At 43.8% G+C, this 18,827-nt stretch overlaps 2 protein-coding genes across 5 annotated transcripts; one reads left to right on the forward strand and one right to left on the reverse strand.

Moving 5' to 3' along the window:
• Window positions 1-773: 773 nt before the first annotated feature.
• Window positions 774-14,298, reverse strand: Nfkbil1 (NFKB inhibitor like 1). Of its 2 annotated transcripts, none has more exons than XM_027921872.3 (4): window positions 14,186-14,298; window positions 12,787-13,063; window positions 4,872-5,093; window positions 774-4,682 (listed from the first exon to the last, which is right to left on the reverse strand). In XM_027921872.3, the coding sequence occupies exons 2-4, from the start codon at window positions 13,049-13,051 to the stop codon at window positions 4,093-4,095; spliced, it is 1,077 nt and encodes a 358-aa protein (XP_027777673.1). In that variant the 5' UTR covers window positions 13,052-13,063; window positions 14,186-14,298; the 3' UTR covers window positions 774-4,092. The 2 variants fall into 2 exon arrangements, with proteins under 2 accessions (XP_027777673.1, XP_027777672.1); XM_027921871.2 differs by lacking the exon at window positions 14,186-14,298 and adding an exon at window positions 13,464-13,620.
• On the forward strand, window positions 13,753-16,959 carry Atp6v1g2 (ATPase H+ transporting V1 subunit G2). 3 transcript variants are annotated; one of them, XM_071613532.1, is made up of 3 exons: window positions 13,753-13,808; window positions 14,948-15,048; window positions 15,561-16,959. In XM_071613532.1, exons 1-3 carry the CDS (start codon window positions 13,790-13,792, stop codon window positions 15,732-15,734), a joined length of 294 nt encoding a protein of 97 aa, XP_071469633.1. In that variant the 5' UTR covers window positions 13,753-13,789; the 3' UTR covers window positions 15,735-16,959. The 3 variants fall into 3 exon arrangements, with proteins under 3 accessions (XP_071469633.1, XP_071469634.1, XP_027777676.1); XM_071613533.1 differs by having other exon boundaries at window positions 13,794-13,832; XM_027921875.2 differs by lacking the exon at window positions 13,753-13,808 and adding an exon at window positions 14,482-14,704.
• Window positions 16,960-18,827: the final 1,868 nt, after the last annotated feature.

The raw sequence follows: 18,827 nt of genomic DNA on the forward strand, positions 1-18,827 counted from the left end.
AGCTGGTATTACAGTAGTGTACCATTGGGCCTGGCTAGACTGCAAGTTCTTTGACAGTGATTTTTTCATTTATACACATTGTCTAGCAGTTTACTCCTAATAGGTGCTTAATAAAAATGTATTGATTGTCTGAAATTACACTCAGCCATGCTCTTGCTTTTTGGTTTAGGCCATCATTATCTTTTCAATCCCTCTGGCTCAAAAATTTAGAGTAAGATATCTAGGACTTCTTTCCCCATTCTCACCACCAATCAGCTTTCATGTCCTTTATTTATTTATTCTAAAACCCAGGAGCATTCTACCATTGAGCTACATTCCAAGTCCTTTCTATTTTTTGAGACTGGGTATCACTAAGTTGTTCAGGCTGGACTGGAACTTGTGAACTTCCTGTCTCAGCCTCCAGAGTTGCTGGGATCATATGCATGTGCTACTATGTGCCTAGCCAGTTGTCATGTCTTAATATCCCCTCAACATTTATAAAACCTATTCCATCTTTTAATGTCATTTGGACTTAAAAGAGAAAGAACACAAGTTTTGGAATCAGATGAGCTTAATGCTAATTCCACCACTTTTTAGTTGTGTAGCTTTGGACAGGTTTCGAAATTACTTATTGGCCTTAGTTTTTTTCATCTGCATAATGGATTCCATCATCTGCCTTTGGACAGATGGTGGTGGTGCAGGGGCAGGAAGGTATGTTTGATCCCTTTTCTTACCCTTCTTAAGGGGCATCACCCACACTCATATAAGACAGGAAAAAAAAAAAAAAGGACAGGTTAACAAGGGAAAAGCATAACAAATTTATTTAATCAAAATTTTACATGACACCAGTGACTTCAGAAATGAAGATGTAAATATCAGGAAAAACTGTCCATTTTTATGCTTGGAGTTGATGAAGAAAAATGAAGAGCGATGTAGAAATGTGACTGGGTAAAAAAGGGTATGACCTGATGGACACAGAGCAGGAAAACTCAGCAGGCCTGTTCAGCTTCTTGTTGGCCCGTGTGGTATTCCTGTTCTTGGGTTTGGGGCAGGAGCCCTCTGGAATGAGGGTCTCATGATTCACTGCCACAGGATTTCTTTATGGCCGGCTCTTACACAGAAAGGGTGTGTGTGTGTGTGTAGGCTTGAATAATATTTCTAAGTTTTTACAGCTGGCTTTGTGGAAGGATTCTAGTTTCTATGACCCATCTTAAAGGAGAGGAGTCTGGTTTTTATGACTCACTTTAGCAGTACGACAGGACAAGAGAAAGGCAGAGAGCCTGGCTTCTGAAGCCTGTTTCCTTCAGTTCAAAGCACTTATTCAGCATGCCAAAGCATCATTCTTTGGAGTATTGTGATCCGAGCCCCCAACAAGATTACTGATGGTAGGAAAAGGGCTGGTTAACACCTTGCCAGTATTCAAAAAGACAGTGATTTCCTTTTTACTATTGTGTGCACTTCCACAGCGCTGTCCTGATCCCCCTCTTCACAGCAGTTCTCATAAAGCCCAAATTCCTAACCTTGGCCTTCTGTGGCCCTTTCTTTACCACGTGCTTCCTCATATGCTGCTTCTACCTCAGGACACTCATCTTGTCCTGCACATACCAGGCTTTCTGACTTCCCAGTCTCTGGTCAAGCTACTTTGTTTGCCTCTGAAGCCTTTCCATAGCTCTTCACCCACTGAAACCCCATCTATTCTCTGGGGCCTACTCAGATGTGCTCTCCATCTTGTGTTTCCCTTTTCTATATCCAATGTGCCCTATTGTAAAGTTTACTTGGCCTGCCTTCAACTAGTCAATTAATATGGGTCTGTCCCCCTATGGGACTTCAAACTTGAAGTAGAGTTTGTATTTCTTTGGGATACATCATGCTCAGCTGATCTGCACTGAACAGAATACTTTCCATATCCTTTTCCTAACATAACCCAAACATATCCTCACCCCAATCCACAGACCGACCCTCTTGAATCTCACTAGTCTCATTCTCAACCCCATTTCTCAAACTGAAACCTAATGCATCTTCCACTGATACCAACTCCTAGTTCCAGCTTGAGAGCAGGGATACACAATCTTGCATCTCCCCAGTGTTTCTCAGTAGGCACTGAGTCACCCCTGGGGGAATCCCTGTGGCCCCTCCCAGCCCCCCACAGTGGTGGACAGGATGCCTGCTACCTGGCACCAGGGGGTCAGAGGAAGCCAGGGCCTCTAGGGCTCAGTATTTTTATCAGCCTAGGAAACAAGAGACATAGAAACGGAAATCATGTGGTCAGAGAAAGTGAACAGCCCTCATCTCAGGGGAACCCCCATCAGGGCTGGGGGCCAGACACCAGGGAGGGATGCTGAAAAGAGGGAGGTCTGGGGATCCTTGTGTCAGGGGTTATCTTGCTTTGGTTTTATATAACTCTTTCAGAGAAGATGATGATGTTCTTAAAAATTAGAGATATCTGAATAGAAAAACAAATGTGGACACCAAAGTTCTCTCTCAATTGCCAGCTCAGGGACCCTAACCTCAACTCCCCCCAACTACAAACCTGGGCTCTTTGCATGCCACTTCCGAAATCTCCGGTCTGTGAGAGGAACCGGACGCCTGGGTTGCTCACAGTTCGAAGTCTCTTCTCTGAATCACAGCAGCTTCCTCTCACAGGATCTTTCTCACCAGCCTCTTCCCCTCCTGTCCCAGGACACTGGCCTGGTTCTCTAAAGCCTTGGGCCTCTTCCTAACTTCAGGTTTTCTATCTTCTCCAGGGTCTCAGGCCCATCCCATGTCCCCAGTGTCTTCCTCTCCCTATCCTTTACCACTCTCCACTTGCATTCCTAGGATCTCTTGTGTAGACCTGGGCTTGGGCTTGAGTCCTGATGATTAAGTTTTTGACTGGAAAGATTTTCATGTGGACATGCACATACCAGTGCACATCTGTACTTTTTCCTTTCAGTCCTGCCCTTTCTTTCTTCAAGTTCCCAGTTGTGTTCTGGGCGACGGCAGTTGGGTTAGGCCTACACTTCCTTATTTCCAGGAAGTTGGAGTAGGAGCCAAGTTCGAACAGTGGGAGAGATGGAGCCCCCTCTCTTTGTGGGAATCCTGAGTTCTCTTCCTCCATTCCTCAGAACCTCAACTATGAATTTTTGCAAAAAGAGATGCTTATGTGACAGACCAAGCCTGGGTTGCCCAGAGATAAGACTGGGTTTGGGATGGGGCAGAAGTTGGATGGAAGAGGGCTCCACAGGAGGGACGGGACTAAGAGGCTTGAGGGCAAAGCTAGCTGGGAGCTCAATAGCCCATCCAGCCATAGGGGTGGATCTCTGGTTGCCCAAGAACAGACAACCCAGGTTACATAATTTGGCTCTTTCCGTCTCCTTCCGCCGCATCTAATTTTAGCAACCGAAATTCCCTCCCCCACAGGGCTTTTCCTCCATCCATCCTGCTTCTCTCTTCCACCTTCGGTCTCCTCATGGTCCCCAGCCCTAGCTGCCCCCTACTCGCTCTTTCAGTGACTCAGCAAAGGGAAAGCCCTGTGTTAGGGGGAGGGGGTGTCAAGTGGGGAGAAGGATGTGGTTCTGCTTGGTTAGCTGGGGGTGGTGGTGGTGGAGGGAAACTGGTTTTGTTCCCTTTTTTGGCCTATGTTCACATCTGTTTCTCCAGCCACAGAATGCAGAGTGGACAGAACCCCTGTGTAGGGAGCAGAGTGATGAGGCTGGGGTAAACTAGGCTTTCTGAGGGCTGACCTCGAGAGTAGGCAAGCAGAGGGCTTCTGGTCTCCAGCTGATGGCACATATCAGTGCGTGCGTGCTTGTTGCAGTTGTGTAGGAGCTGTGGGTTTCGGCTGGCGGGTGGGAAAGGAGATGTCATGGGTGATGAAAACCATACTGATGGAAAAAGGCAGAGGAGACTCTGGGAGTGAGACGTGGAACCAGGTCTTATTAGGAAATGGCAGAGTCAAGAGCAGCGGTAGAGGCCCATTTGCCACCACCCCCGCTAGTTACAAGTTTCGCACCCACCCATATCCTCTCCACGTGGCATGTGCCTCTTCCTTTTGCGTCCCCATTCCTGACCTTACCCTTCCTCCTGCCCACCCCTGAGCCTGCATCCCCACAGTTTCTTGTTCTTTCACTAGAGTTACTTGAGGGCTTCTGCATGGCGATTGAGGGCCTGAGAAAGGGCTGTCACAGCTCCCATTACACGACCCAGCTCCCAGGTCTCAATCTGGCTCCGGAATCGCTGCAGGAATCGGTCAGGGTGCCAGCGAACCTGCTGAACCCTCAAGTACCTTCTTAGAGCTCCCTGTTCCTCCAATGGGGGGCCCCTGGCCACCAGGGCTGCAGCCATGGCCTCCGGGTCCCCTCCCCCAGGGCAGGGCCAGGGCACATCGCCAAAGCGCCAGAGGCTGCCCCTTCCCACCCCTCTGGGCTGCTCTGCCCTGGGCCCAGCCCTGGCTGGCTCAGGCCCTTGGTCCCCTTGAGCCTCCTGGGCCCTCCTGGCTCGGCTCTCACGCAGTTCTTCTTCCTTGGCTCGGGCTCGCTCTCTGAAGAGACGCTGTTCTTCCTCCTGTTGTCGCCAGCTGTGACTGGAAGTCTCAGCTCTTGGGGGTCGGCAGGATCCCTCTGCTTCCCGATGCTGCTGTTGGCGCTTCTGGGCATGTTCCCGGGCCAGGCGATCTGACCAGGCTGAGAAGGACTCGGGTTCCTGGGTCTCACGGGAAGCATCATCTGGTTGGGAAGGGAGATGGGATAGTTGAAGAAAGGCTGTGAGAAGATGATGGGGCAGGAGAGGCAAGGAAGTATGGTGGGGATGGGGGGGGGGCAGGCAGAGGAAACCAGGGTGAAGTGTTCATGCAGGGGGACTGGAAAAATGACTGATGGGGGAAGAGTAACTGTGGAAGGCGATAAATTCCTCACCTTCAAACCTCCCAATGACCTCCTGCCACTCATCCTCCAGCTCGCCTTGCAGCTTCTGCCTCCATTCCCGCTCTTTGGAAGCCTCATCTTCTTCCTCCTCTTCAGCAGAATCCCATGGGGGGCCCCAACCCAGAATTTGCCCAGGAGTCTCCCCATCCTTATTCTTTATTCCCATGGCAGAGGGACAGCGACTCAGCAGTGGTAGGAAGAAATCTGTATAAGCTATGGGTGGGGGAAAAAACAGCAGAAATTAGCAGGGACTCCAAACCTCAGCAGGACCTCCATCTTGGAATTATGCTAGTCACTCATACTCCCTTGGTTTAGCACAACAGAAAGGATGGTCCATCTGGATGCCTCTTGAGTATTAGGAAGAAAACATCCCTGACAAATATTCACTGTTAGTGTACATGCACTATAAGACTGATAGTTTAAAATGCTCTGACCTGGGTTCCCACAAACTATTTTGGTGGGCTCAGAGTTCTACTGTGTCAAATGACATTTAAAAAAAAAATTTTTTTTTTGTAGTTGTAGATGGACAGAATGCCTTTATTTTGTTTATTTTTATGTGGTACTAAGGATCGAACCCAGTGCCTCAGGCATGCTAGGCAAGTGCTCTACACTGAGCTACAGCCCTAGCCCATCAAATGACATTTTTGGGATCTGTCTCTAGCTAGGGTTACATCAAAGTCCTTTCACTGTACTTTTACTTTTGGCTTGAAAATGCTGTCACTACATATCCCCTGTTGTGTTTCTCACCCCAAATTATAGATCAGACTGGCAAAATATCTGAAAGCCCTATTCTGTACCACTATAAATACACAACTATATTTCACATCACTTTTTTGTTATTAAAGCAAGTTTATTTATTTATTTATTTTGCAGTTGTGGGGATTGAACCCAGGGCCTCTCACATGCTAGGTAAGCACCCTACTACTGAGCTACATCCCCAGTCCCTCATATCACTTTTTAATATGAATAAAATACATGTTTTCAGGGTAATTTCTTTCAGCTAGCCTTCCCCAAGAGACAACAGAAATGAAGCAAAGGCCAGCAATGAGCTGATCCACATAAATGTGTTCAGGAGCCAGGCAGATGGCACATACCTGTAATCCTAGCCACTCAAGAGGCTAAGGTAGGAGAAGCACAAGTTTGAGGCCAGTCTGGGCAACTTAGCAAGATCTTATCTCAAAATAAAAATAAAAAAGCTGGAGATGTAACTCAGTGGTAGTAGAGTGCTTGCCTAACATGTGTAAAGCCCTGGGTTCAACTGGAAAAAACAAGCTCTTTCCAAATGACTACTCACCTAAGGCAGTGTAAGGGGCCTAAGACACAGAGCCTCTCTCAGGAGCTGGTAGGAAGTAGAACAGGGACTGACATTCCCAAGCATCCCTTTCCCTGAACCTTGACCTCACTACCTAAGTTCCAGGGCAAGTAGAGTGCAGTGCTGCTTGTTTCACTCCAACCCAGGCACCCTATTCTGGGACAAGCTCACCTTCTGTGGCCACCAACCACCTCTTTCGCTCAGAGGACAAAGGGAGGTAAGTGAGACAGCCTCCCTTCCTGTGAACCTACTTTTTCCTAGGGTAGGAGAAATGGGTCGGCAGGCCTTACATCTTTATTTGGTGGTGCTAGAAAGCACTGCTTTCCTGGCAGAAGGATGGCACAGGGAAAGGATTGACCTGTCACTACCAGAAAGGCAAGGAAACAAATGGGTCCATCTTTGGTTAGCTAAGGCCCCCAAACTACTCAAACTATATCAGGGCGAGGGGAATGGGCACTTCTCCTTAGTATTGCTGCTGTGACCTGTCACAAGCCCTCTTGACTTCCCACCCAGCAAGTACTTGGTCCTGTCTCTCAACTGCTTATTCCCACCAGGGCTCACTGCAGGGATGTGTGTGTGTGTTCCTTAGATTTGCACTTTTTTTTTTTTTTAATTCATAGATTTTTTTCTTCTTCTTCTTTTTTTTAATGGTACCAGGGATTGAACTCAGGGGCATTCAACCACTGAGACACATCCCTGGCCCTATTTTGTATTTTATTTAGAAACAGGGTCTACTGAGTTGCTTAGTGCCATGCTGTTGCTGAGGCTGGCTTTGAACTCACGATCCTCCTGCCTCAGCCTCTTTAGCAGCTGGAATTACAGGAATGTGCCACTATACCTGGCTAATTCATAGATTTTTAAGGAGTAAGGCTTCCAATTAGAGAAACATGATCAGTAAAATATGCTACAGAATATCCTACAATCACTATAAATGATGTTTGTTTGTGAAAAGAGCTGGCTACAAAACTGCTTATGGGATCTGATAACTGTTAAAAATAGAGAGAAAGACACACACACACACACACACACATATGAGAGAAAGAGAGAAAGAGGGGGGGGGGGAGACCCATCAAGTTGGGTGTATGCCTATAGTCCCAGCTACTCAGGAGGCTGGAACTAAGAAGGATCATTTAAGCCCAGAAAGACCAGCTTGGGTGACATAGTGAGAACCCATCTCTAAACAAACAATTTAAAAAAAGAAAGGAAAAAAAAAGAGAGACAAAAATCATATAATTGAAGAAAACAGACTGGAAAAAATAAGCAAAAATTCTCATCTCTGGATAGTAAGACTACTGGGTTTCCTTCCAATTTTATTTAATTGATATTTTAATGTGAAAGGGCTAAGACTAAATAGAAAATTTCTTTACTTTTTAAAGAAGGAATAAATAAGAGCTACTAACAGTTTATTGCTAAATTATAGCTATTAACAGTTTCCAGTCCTGTCTTGGTGTACATTAATGCATACATATGATAAATTTACTCAAAGATATGTGAGCCACACTATACATATTATTTGACAACTTTTTTTTTCATTTAACATCTCATTCATATTTTTCCACAGAAATACAAAATCCACTTAATTCTTTTTGATGACTGTGTAGTTAGTGTTCCACTGTGTGTACAAAACAAACAAATCTCCTCACCCCTGACAGACTTTGTTTTCAAAACTATTGTTTTTATACATATATCTCTGGGGACTTGTTACAATATTTGCGTGGGATAGATTTTCAGAAGTGGAATTTCTGAGTCAGTCAAAAAAAAATGTGCAAAACAAAAAAGAAAAGGAAAAAAAGCATATATGCAGTTCTGCTAAATTGTTTTCAATATTTGTTTGTGCCAAGAATACATAAATAAGCCTGTTTTCCTTTGCCAAAAATGTTATCATCTTTCCTTAAAATTTATTTTTAATTGGTGCATTACAGTTATACATAAAAGTGGAATTCATTGCCTCACACATGCTAGGTAGGCAAGTACTCTACCACTGAGCCACAATCCCAGCCCCCCAATTTTAATTTTTTATTTTCAGACAGGGTCTTGCCTTATTGCTGAGGCTGGCCTCAAACTTGCAATCCTCCTGCCTTAGCCTCCCAAGTCACTGGGATTACAGGCCTGCACTACTATGCCTGCTACATCATCATTTTATTTTTAAAGAAATAAAACTATCACAGATAAAGCTGACTTTCTTTGATACTGCCTTCTAAGTTTTATTTATGGGAAGGGGTTACAGAATCTATTTAATTATTTATTTTTAAATTTACACACACACACACACACACACACACACACACTTTAGTTGTTGACAGTTTTTAAGTTTTTTAAAAGCTTTTAAAATTTTTATTTATTATTTTTTAGTAGTAGTTGGACACGATAGCTTTATTTCACTTATTTATTTATATGTGGTGCAGAGGATAGAACCCAGGGTTTTGCAAATGCAAGGAGAGTGCTCTACTGCTGAGCCACAACCCCAGCCTCAAGTTGGTTTTTTTTTTTTTTAATATTTTTATCTTTTAGTTGTAGTTGGACACAATACCTTTATTTTATTTATTTATGTGTGGTGCTGAGGATCGAACCCAGGGCCTCACATGTGCTAGGCAAGAGCTTTGCCACTGAGCCACAACCCCAGACCCAACCCCAAGTTTTTAAAAAAATTTTTTTTGTAGTTGTAGATGGGCAGAATGCCTTTCTTTATTTATATTTTTATATTTATTTTTTAGTTGTAGTTGGACACAATACCTTTATTTCACTTATTTATTTTTATGTGGTGCTGAGGATCGAACCTAGTGTCTCACGCATGCTAGGCAAGCACTCTGCCTCTGAGCTATAGCCCCAGCCCGATAGACCTTTATTTTATTTATTTATATGTAGTGCTGAGAATTGAACCAAGTGCCTCACACATGCTAGGCAAGCACTCTACCACTGAGCTACAACTGCAGCCCTAGAATTTACTTTTATAAGAAACAAAGTCTCACTATACTGCCTAGGCTGGCCCCAAATTCTTGGGTTCAAACGATCCTCCAAGTAGCTAGTACTGTAGAGGATCACCACATACTTAGCTCTGGAATTTCAAGTTAGGTGTGAGGTAGGACTCTTTTTTTCTCTAGATAAGCCAAATGTTTCAACATCATTTATTAAACATTTTATATTCTTCTAGCATTTGAAATGCCACCTTTATCATCAATTTATCAGTATAGATCAATGTTTCCCAGTGTTCATTAATTAATATGTTGTACATCCATACTAGGAAAAATAAACATGAAAACTTTTGTGGAATAAAAAATTTACTTTGTCTTAGTGATGGAGGCACTTGCTCCTTCCTTATCCATAAAAAGGCATGATTTCTACCTTACAGGTACAGACATACTAAATGGTAAAAAGAATGTTTTTCTTTTTTGTGGTGCTGGGGATCAAACCAAGGTTCTTGCACATACTATCAATGAGCCACACCCCAGCCCTGAACACAATTTCTAAAAATGCAAGTATCACAGATGGGCAGAGTAGTGTATGCTTATTATCCCAACTTTTTGGGAGACGAAGGTGGGACGATCATTTAAGCCCAGAAGCTCAAGACCAGCCTATTTAAAAAGACAAAAAAGTAGTATCAAAATTTTATACTGAGTGAAGATTAACTGAGGCCCAGAGGAGGAAAAGGTAAAAGTCGGTGAGGTAGTCAGAGAGGGCTTCAAGAAGGAGGTGGGGCTTGAGCTGGTAAGGGAGGATAACGCTTAGCAAAGTGGAAATTAGGAAAGCAACATTTAAGAGACAAACAGATTTGTGAAAGATGTGTTTAGGGTCATTGAACACAGAGCCACATAGCTGGAGTCATGGGTCTGTGGCTAGGCAGCAAGAGGTAAGGCTGGAAAGGCAAGTGGAACATAAACCGGATGCTCAGTCATTGTAAAATGGGGTCAAAGCTTGTTTCTACTGCACAGATCAAAGTGAGTAATTGATGTTGAATGTCTGGTACTATGTTAGTACAGAGCAGAAGTGCAGTGAATGTTATATTTAAAAAAGAAGAAACAGACTGGCTTTGAGTTTTATTCATTTTGTAAAAGACTGAGAAAATGACCCCCTGCTTCTCAGTGTTCACTAATTCTTGTTCTATGTAAAGGATGGTTATTGTTTCATTAAGGTGTGTTTACTTAGGGGGTAATCTGGCAGCTAAGACCACTTTCCCATTAAGTGACGGGTTCTAAAAGAAGTCATCCAAAGCCTAAAAGGTAGGAGCCCTTCACTTGCATCTTACTGGGTATAACTCAGCCAGCTGTTCCAGCATGAACTGGAGCATCCCTCAGACTTAACATGGGAATTAGGGAAAAAAAATCCTGGCAGGGGATTATGGGCCATTTAATCTGTTCAAAGAAGATCCTTTCATTTTACTAAGGCAGGTGGTTTCTAAAGTAGTTGGCTGAATGAGAAGGGCTTTCTAACACAGGTATTAGAAGGCCACCTCGTGGCAGAGCTGGCAAGGGACTGGGGGAAATAAATCCTGAGAGGATACCAAGTTACAGGAGTGAATCCAATCACCTCACAGCTATGAGATTTCAGGCTAGTTCCTAACCTCTGGGCCCCCCTTTCCTCATCTGTAAATTGTATAATATCAATCTTACATGCTTCTTAGAATTCAGTATAATGAAGGAAATGTCTACCACATCATTACAGACATTTTTATTACTCAAAAAGCCTTAATGAATTATATAAAAACAACATACATATCATTTAGGGGGTGTCAAAACTGCACCAAATGTTTGGCTCACTTACTCATCACAATTCCCATTTTAGAGAGGCAAATTAGGCTCAGAGGTTATGTTGCACGTCTCTGTCCTCCGTAGAGCTGAGATCTATCTGGAAGCAGCTCTGCCTTGTGGTAGTCTGCTTTGTTGCCTTCCAAAGCCCTGCCTGTTACAATATCAGCCAGCCAGTTAGATACCTGTACTTGGTAAGCCTCCCCTCTTTGTTTTTAAGTTAAAAACAAACAAACAAAACAAAAACAAAACAAAACATAATAACCAAGTTGGTTCGGAAGCACATGCCTATAATCCTAGCTACTTGGGAGGCTGAGGCAGGAGGATCATGAGTTCAAGGCCAGCCTGGACAATTACAGTAAGATTGTTTCAAAATAAAAGCTGGGGATATAGATCAGTGGCAAAGTGCCCCTGTTCAATCCCCAGTACCAAAAATAAAATAAAATAAAAAATTAAAATATACCAGCTATCTCACTTGATATACTGAGAGGATACCAAGTTATGGGAGTGAAAGCAACTTATGTTAAGCAGAATTAAAGGGGATTTAAGACCGTATGGGAGAAGAAGGGGTTCCTGTACATACCTGGAAACCCGAGGATGGAAAAATAGCAAATCAAATTAAATTAGCATTGTTCATCTGAACATAGAGGCTTTCCTCTTACTCTAGAAGGAAATCTCTAGATGTAGAAAGGGGTTTCACCTTTGATTTTGGTAAGCTATATTGCTACAGAGCTGTTACCACTGCAACTGCAATATAAACAGGTTCCACATCTGTATCTCAGGATCAAAGGTTTTTCAAAACTCAGATGTTTTGAGATTTGATAGAACTGATCTCAAAATACATATATTGTAGATTAGGTATCCCAGGGGAGTCTGGGCAGCCCTAGTAACCAAACACATCAATGTTTCTGGTATGAAATCTCTGAATATTGACATCAGTGGGATAAAAAAAATCAGAGATAGCCTCACTTTAGTTCGGATTAGGTTTTTGTCACCAAATGAGTTTTGGTGGCAAACTGATAAAAACTTGTTCCCAGAGTGTTTCTGAGGTTCAGAATTGTGTGTAAGGGAAGTACGTACTTGTTGATAACAATAGGAACAACCACTACCAGGATCTATCAAGTGCTTATCATGTACCAGGCATTCTAATTATGCATTATGTTGATTGATTCTCAAAATATACGTCACAGCCTGAATATGAATGTGGGCGCAATCACTATATAATTCCATAATGTACAACACAAGACACTACATAATTAGGCTGCTTGGATTACAATCCCTGTTCTACAAGTGAATAGCTGTTTAAGTCTGGAAAATGATTTAACTTCTCTGTGCCTAGTTTCTTCATCAGGAAAGTGGGGTAAAATATCCATACTTATTACCTTGTAGAGTTATTGTGAGGATTAAATCAGTTACTTTATGAGAAATATAGGGTACACAGTAAAGGTTGTTATTTTAATTCTGCTCATTGGCAAACTAAGCCTCAGGACAATTTAATAACTGAATACACAGCTATTAAGTGTGCAGCTGGGGATTTGAACTCAGGCAATCCAACTTCAAAGCCTACCTTCTATTCTATTTTTGTGCTAAACACAACCAGTCAAGAAACAAAGTAGCTACTAAACGGCAAAGATGTGAAATTGGAAGAGTAGTTCCTGTTTTGGGAATGCCAGGCTCTTTAGACAATGGTATTTCAGTAATGTAAAGGCACAAACCATCGCCACACGCCAACCTTGTCAGTTGCCTCCCTAGGTTCAACTGACCAAATAACTAGCTTGTTTCCCAGCTACTAGTTGGCCTTCACTTCTGATGACCATCACTCATGACCTTGTTCCCCACGAGGCTGACTCACCATCGGGGCCCTGGCGGGCAGCAGCGTGCAGCGCTGTGTCCCCATGGCGGTCCTGGTGGGCAGGGTCAGCCCCAAGGCGAAGTAGCAGGCACAAGGCAGGAGCATCATGGCGGGCACAGGCCCGATGCAGTGGTGGGGGCTGCCCAGCATCCACATCAAGGCCTGGGTGTCGCTGGAGAAGGGCCTGGGCCCGGACCAGCCGTCCTGCAGACAAGTAACGACGGAAGCGACGCTCTCTGCGTTGACGGCGGGAAGTGGAGGCCATGGAACTCTTGGGCTGAGAAAGAAGGGAAGAAAGGCAGCAGTCAGGACTCCAGCCTTGGCTGGTCCCTCCCCCTCCATCTCAGACATTCCCTCGTTTCTCCTTTTAGTTCCCTGTTTCTTTTCACAACTCCAGTAAAAAATGAGGCCTATTGTATTCTTATCCTTTACCAGATTATAGGTTCGAAAAAAATTTTTGAGTGGGGTTAGGGTCACAGATTTAATTTTTTAACGTAAAATTTGAGAAAAAGATGCATAATTGCTTTAAGGTTCAAAAGCCCAGGTAAATTTAAAATTTGTTTATAATTGATTTTGAAAAAAACGAATAGGGCCTGATGGTGGAAATTTTATCAGGAGAAACTTGAATTTAAAAGTCACAATTTCCAATAATGATCTAGAAATTGAATACAATGTACCCGGCAGACAGATGTAGAGGCTTCTTCCTCTGGGACCTGGGGGGAGGGGTTATTCATCAGACCAGCCCCCCCCCCGCCCCCCAAGTACCCCCAGAGCTGTAGGCCCAAGGCCTGTGTTTAAGACGCTCCGAGAAGGGAGGCGGGAAGGGCGGAGACACTCCAGGCTGGCGGAAATGGCGCAAGCACAGACGAAGGTTTAGGGCGGAAATGAACTGTAAGGCGCATTGTCGGAAGTCGTTCTGCCCCGAACCGGTAGTTACTCGGTTATGCCTCCGGAGGGAACTGGGAACTTAAGACAAAGGTTCCTCCATAAACCGGAAGACAGGATGAGAAGCCGAAGGCGGGGTAAAAAAGGAGGGCTATTTGGAGGTTTACCCCTGTCCTCACTCAACTGGGAGGAGAAAGGGCATGGTTAGGTGATGGATGGAAAGATAAAAAGATAAAGAAAAGAGGGGAGGTAAAGATAGGATAAAAATCATAGTGAAAATGCAAAACCAAAACCACAATTAAACCGAGAACAGGGATAGATCAGTAGAGAAAAACGGACACGATAAGACATAAAAAGACAACTGTAACTGTAGCACAGGGCAAATGAGATAAGAGAGATCATTACAGAAATTTGGACTTTGGAAACATGTAGGAAAAGATGGAGATAGAGGGGAGAGAAAAGAGAAGTCCAGTACATCTCTTTTCCAGCACGCGTCGCATGATAACATCCTTACCTTCTCACCCCATTTTCATTCCCTCTGAGCCTCCTCTGAGACCACTGATCAAGTTCTCCTCCTCCCACCCAAATACTCCCAAATATTCCTCCCTTCTCAGTCTCTATTCCCATCCCTAGACTTTGGTGACTGGAAAGATCCTACACCTGTAGAGAAGTTAACCGGCAGGTTTGGACCTGGTCTCTGCTGCTCCCAGGCGGTCCTTTTGGGTACTGCCTGAGAGAGAGGTAGGAGAGGAGGACCATCATCAGTGGGAGGATCAGATTGGGGGAGACAACCAATGCAGGAGACTGAGTGAAAAGGGGAGCACTAAGACCCAGGGGTAGTGGAGGACTGCAGCAACGAGCTGGAGGAGGAGTAGCAGTAGGCATTGGGGGTGGGGGAAGCCATCTGATACCTTGGTCCCCTACGAAACAGCATCAGCTCTAAGGACGGAAATGGCCAGTCAGTCCCAGGGTATCCAGCAGCTCCTGCAAGCTGAGAAGCGGGCTGCTGAGAAGGTAGCAGATGCCAGAAAGAGTGAGTCGCCTCTCCCTTAGAAATCTGGAAGGAAAATAAGGGATGGAGATTAGCAAACTCAAGGCTTTCAGGTCGAGAGCTGGGTGCTGAATGTTGGTTAGGAGGGAAGAAATCGGTGGGTATTAGAATCTAACACTTGGTTTGGCTGAGAGAAGGCCAAACAACTTTCTGGAAGGGATTGACCCCTAATATCACAGTTGGTGGGGGATCCATCCTATCCACTGTCTTTTCTTCTACCTCCAGGAAAGGCTCGGAGGCTGAAGCAGGCAAAGGAAGAGGCACAGATGGAAGTGGAGCAGTACCGCAGAGAGCGAGAGCAGGAATTCCAGAGCAAGCAGCAGGCGGTGAGTTGTGGGGTGGGGGGAGTTTGGACAGCACCCACCCAGTTGCAAGTTGGTAGGAGCATGTTGTGAGGTGTGTACAAGTGACTAGGCAAGAAAATACTATGGTAGAGGGCTTAGGGGACTCTGGCAAGGCTCATAGTGTTGGTAAAGCTTTGAGATGATATGTAAGAGAGTGGCAGTTTGAAGGACATGAACAGCTTGGGGGCCAGGGGAATCTCCACAATCTGTGTGGGGTATGATAACATTTAGGGTGAGGGCAGAGTTTTATGGTCAGGGGTGGTGAGGTGGTGGAGACTTTACAATCCCTGTTTTAGGATGAGGTTGCATGTCTGTTCTTAGAGAACAGGGGATTGTGTTGATCTCTTTGATATCTGGTTATTTCTGTGGGATGGGGACAGTTTCTGAAAAAGCCTTTCTTTTTGGCTTGCTCAGGATCTTCCTCTCCACATGCCTGGACCTTTCTCTGTTCTGCTTTTGTCTTTCTCTCCTCCACCCCTTTTCCCATCCCCCAGGCCATGGGCTCCCAGGGGAACCTGTCAGCTGAAGTGGAGCAGGCCACAAGGCGCCAGGTACAGGGCATGCAGAGTTCCCAGCAGAGAAACCGGGAGCGTGTCCTGGCCCAGCTTCTTGGCATGGTCTGCGATGTCAGGCCCCAGGTCCACCCCAACTACCGGATCACTGCCTAGGATCGACCATGGGGTCTGACTCCTCCAGCCAGTTCTCCTCCTCAAAGAAATCTCCCAAGTCAAATCACCTTCCCTTGCCTAGCATGCATAAGCCTTGGGTTCAATTCCTAGTGCCACCAAAAGAAAAAAAAAAATCAACTCTCCATTCTTTGGAAAATCTGGGAACCAGAATCCAATATTCTCCTGTGAAACTTGTAAATATTCTGCTCAAACCTGAATTTATTTATTTTTTTCAATTTATGTTTTTTAATCCTCACTGGATCCTTGTAAGTACCGAAGTCATTCCCTTCCTTCATGTGAAGGGTGGAACATGGAGAAGTAGGGACATGGAAAGCCCCGTGACTTCAGAAAATGGCAGATTTGAGTTCCTTTCTCAACCCTGCCACTTGTTGACCATGCAATTGGGACAGGCTACTTAATCTGGAATCCTCAATGTTCTCCTCTGTAAAAACTGAAATAATAATGCCTACCTTGTGAGATTGCTTCAACAATTAGGAATCATTCTGTAAAGAGCTTAACATAGTTCCTGACAGGTAGTAGTTATTATTCAATAAATGGCACTCCTGTGACATTATTCCCACCTCTGTTCACCTACCAAAACCTAAATACTGCTGTTTCCTGACTTCTGCCAGTGACTCTTTAATTTTACTCATTTCATTCTGTATCCCTAATAATTCTCTGAAGAATTGTTCTTCTTACCTTGCTTTCCCCAGAGACCTTATGGTCTCTGAAAAGAGTAAATGAACTGGGCCCAGTGGCATATGCTTGTAATCCTAGCTACTTGGGAAGTTGAAGCAAAAGGATTGTGAGTTCTGGGCCAACCTTGGCAACTTAGTGAGACCTGTCTCAAAAAAAAATAAATAAATAAATAAAATAAAAAAATAAAAGGCTGGGGATGTAGCCTGGCAACATAGAGACACTAAGTTCAATCCCCAGTATGGCCCTTCCCCCCCGCAAAAAATACTTAATTTAGCCCCTCTATTATGTTCCAGGTAGCTATGGCATCTCTCAGCTTCTCTTTTTGTATCACTTAAGATGGCCTTTCTCTTTATTGGATTCCCCTCTCTTTCTGTTTCCCCAAAGACTACCAGATGCTCACTGCTTCCTGAGATCTAAAGTGATATGTATCCCCCCATATGCATGACTTTCCTTTGTGTATCCTTAACACCTTGCTCTCCCTTTGTAACAATAAGAAAGGGTCAATAAAATAATTAAGAGCAAATCAGTTGGTGAGTTGAGCAGCCTCCTTTTGCCTCACTCTCTTGTTCCTTTTCAGTCACTCTCTTATTCCATGTGCACATATTCTCGAAACACCAAAAGAGCTGTCCTTCGAAACTTTCTGGAGAAAAAAAAGCAAATGGCACTTCATTATTTCTCTAAAGTGCAGAGAAACACATGTGTTTCTTTGCTTTGGAGTCTGAGGATTAGAGACAACAACTGGAAGAGAAAAACTGGAGTGTAGGAATAAGCACTCTTTCCCCTTTTCCTTGTTTTGCACTCAAGAGTTGACATTATATGTTTATGTGTTGTTTCCTCTGTTATGTAAACTCTGAGCACAGGGCTGTTCACTGCTGTGTCCCCAAGTCCTAGGATAGTAGTTGGCACAGGGCAGGCAGTTGATAAATACTGTGAAATAAATTAAATAATACTTAGGACTCAGAAAACTGCTCTTCTGTGATACCATCCTATGATTATTTCTCTTCACCACAGAGGATAAGCTTGCTTGTCAAGGCCTTGAACTAATGAGGTAATAATCTATACTGTGTTTATTAACAAGATTCTTTAAGCAGAGAGGCAGGATATGATAGAGAATTAGAGATGTTTACATCTTGGCTGTTACCTTAATAGATGTATTTTTTTTTTATCATTTTTTAGTTGTAGTTGGACACAATATCTTTATTTCACTTATTTGTTTTTATGTGGTGCTGAATATTGAACCCAGGGTCTCACATGCGTGAGGCGAGCACTCCATCGCTGAGCCACAACCTAAGCCCCTACTAGATGGTTTGCTTTGAATATTTGATTTACTTCTCTATTTGCTTAGCTATAAAATGGGGATAATAGTAGCTACTTCTTAGGGTTAAATAAAGAGGGGGATGTCAAATGTTTTAGGAAAAAAAATCCAGGCTGAACAATAGGTCTGTTGGGGTGGGGCTAAAAAGCATTCTGCTCTAATGAACAATATTAGAAAGCTTTACAACCAACCCTCAAGCCCTACTATTTATTTTTTGTAACTGGCAGAATCTAGATCTTGTTTTTTTTTTTTTAAAGAATTTTTTTTTTTTTTTTTTTTTTTTAGTTGTAGATGGATACAGTATTTTATTTATTTTTACTTATGTGGTGCTGAGGACTGAACCAGTGCCTCACGCATGTGAGGCAAGCACTCAACCACTGAGCTACAGCCCCAGACCATAGGTCCTATTGTTAAAGAGCTGGGGCCTTCTGAGAAACTGAGGCAGCATGAAGACCCTCTTGTCAAACCCAATTCTTGCGATCAAGTCAGAAAGATTTCAGATATGTAGCTCAGAGTAACAAGAATGAGTTTATTGAAATGATAGGAAAAGGGAAAGGGGACACTCTCAAGGGAGAGAGTGGGTCCTCTCAGAGTGAAGACAGACAATATGCCCCTCCTGCACTACAATTTATTGGGGGTTGGGGTGGGCAGGGAAGTTTCCTAAGAGTTCTGTCCAGGTCTTGACTTTTGACTGACAGCAGAGTGACATCAAACTTTCAAATCTTCATTGCATAACAATTCTCACCTTGGCCCAGGCAGAATTCTAATTGGTTCTAATTAGATTCTTCATCAATTCTAATTGGTTCTAATTAGATTCTTCATAATTTGGAGGAATTATCCTTATCTTCTATAATCTGGTCTGTGAAAAGGGTCACAAATGTCTCTCCCTTCACAGTAACTTGGGTTCCTCTTGTAAATGCATTTCCTTACAGATAACAGGTAGTTTGCTGAGGAATGCGACATAACCAGTTCACTTAGGCCAGTCACTTAGGCCAGGCACGGCTGCAGATAAATTGCTTTTTGGCAAAGAAAGCATGTCGGGGTCAGCAGAGTGGGCTCATTTTATAGTACTCTCTTAA

Source organism: Marmota flaviventris, chromosome 6, assembly GCF_047511675.1.
Source record: "Marmota flaviventris isolate mMarFla1 chromosome 6, mMarFla1.hap1, whole genome shotgun sequence".
Taxonomy (NCBI): domain Eukaryota; kingdom Metazoa; phylum Chordata; class Mammalia; order Rodentia; family Sciuridae; genus Marmota; species Marmota flaviventris.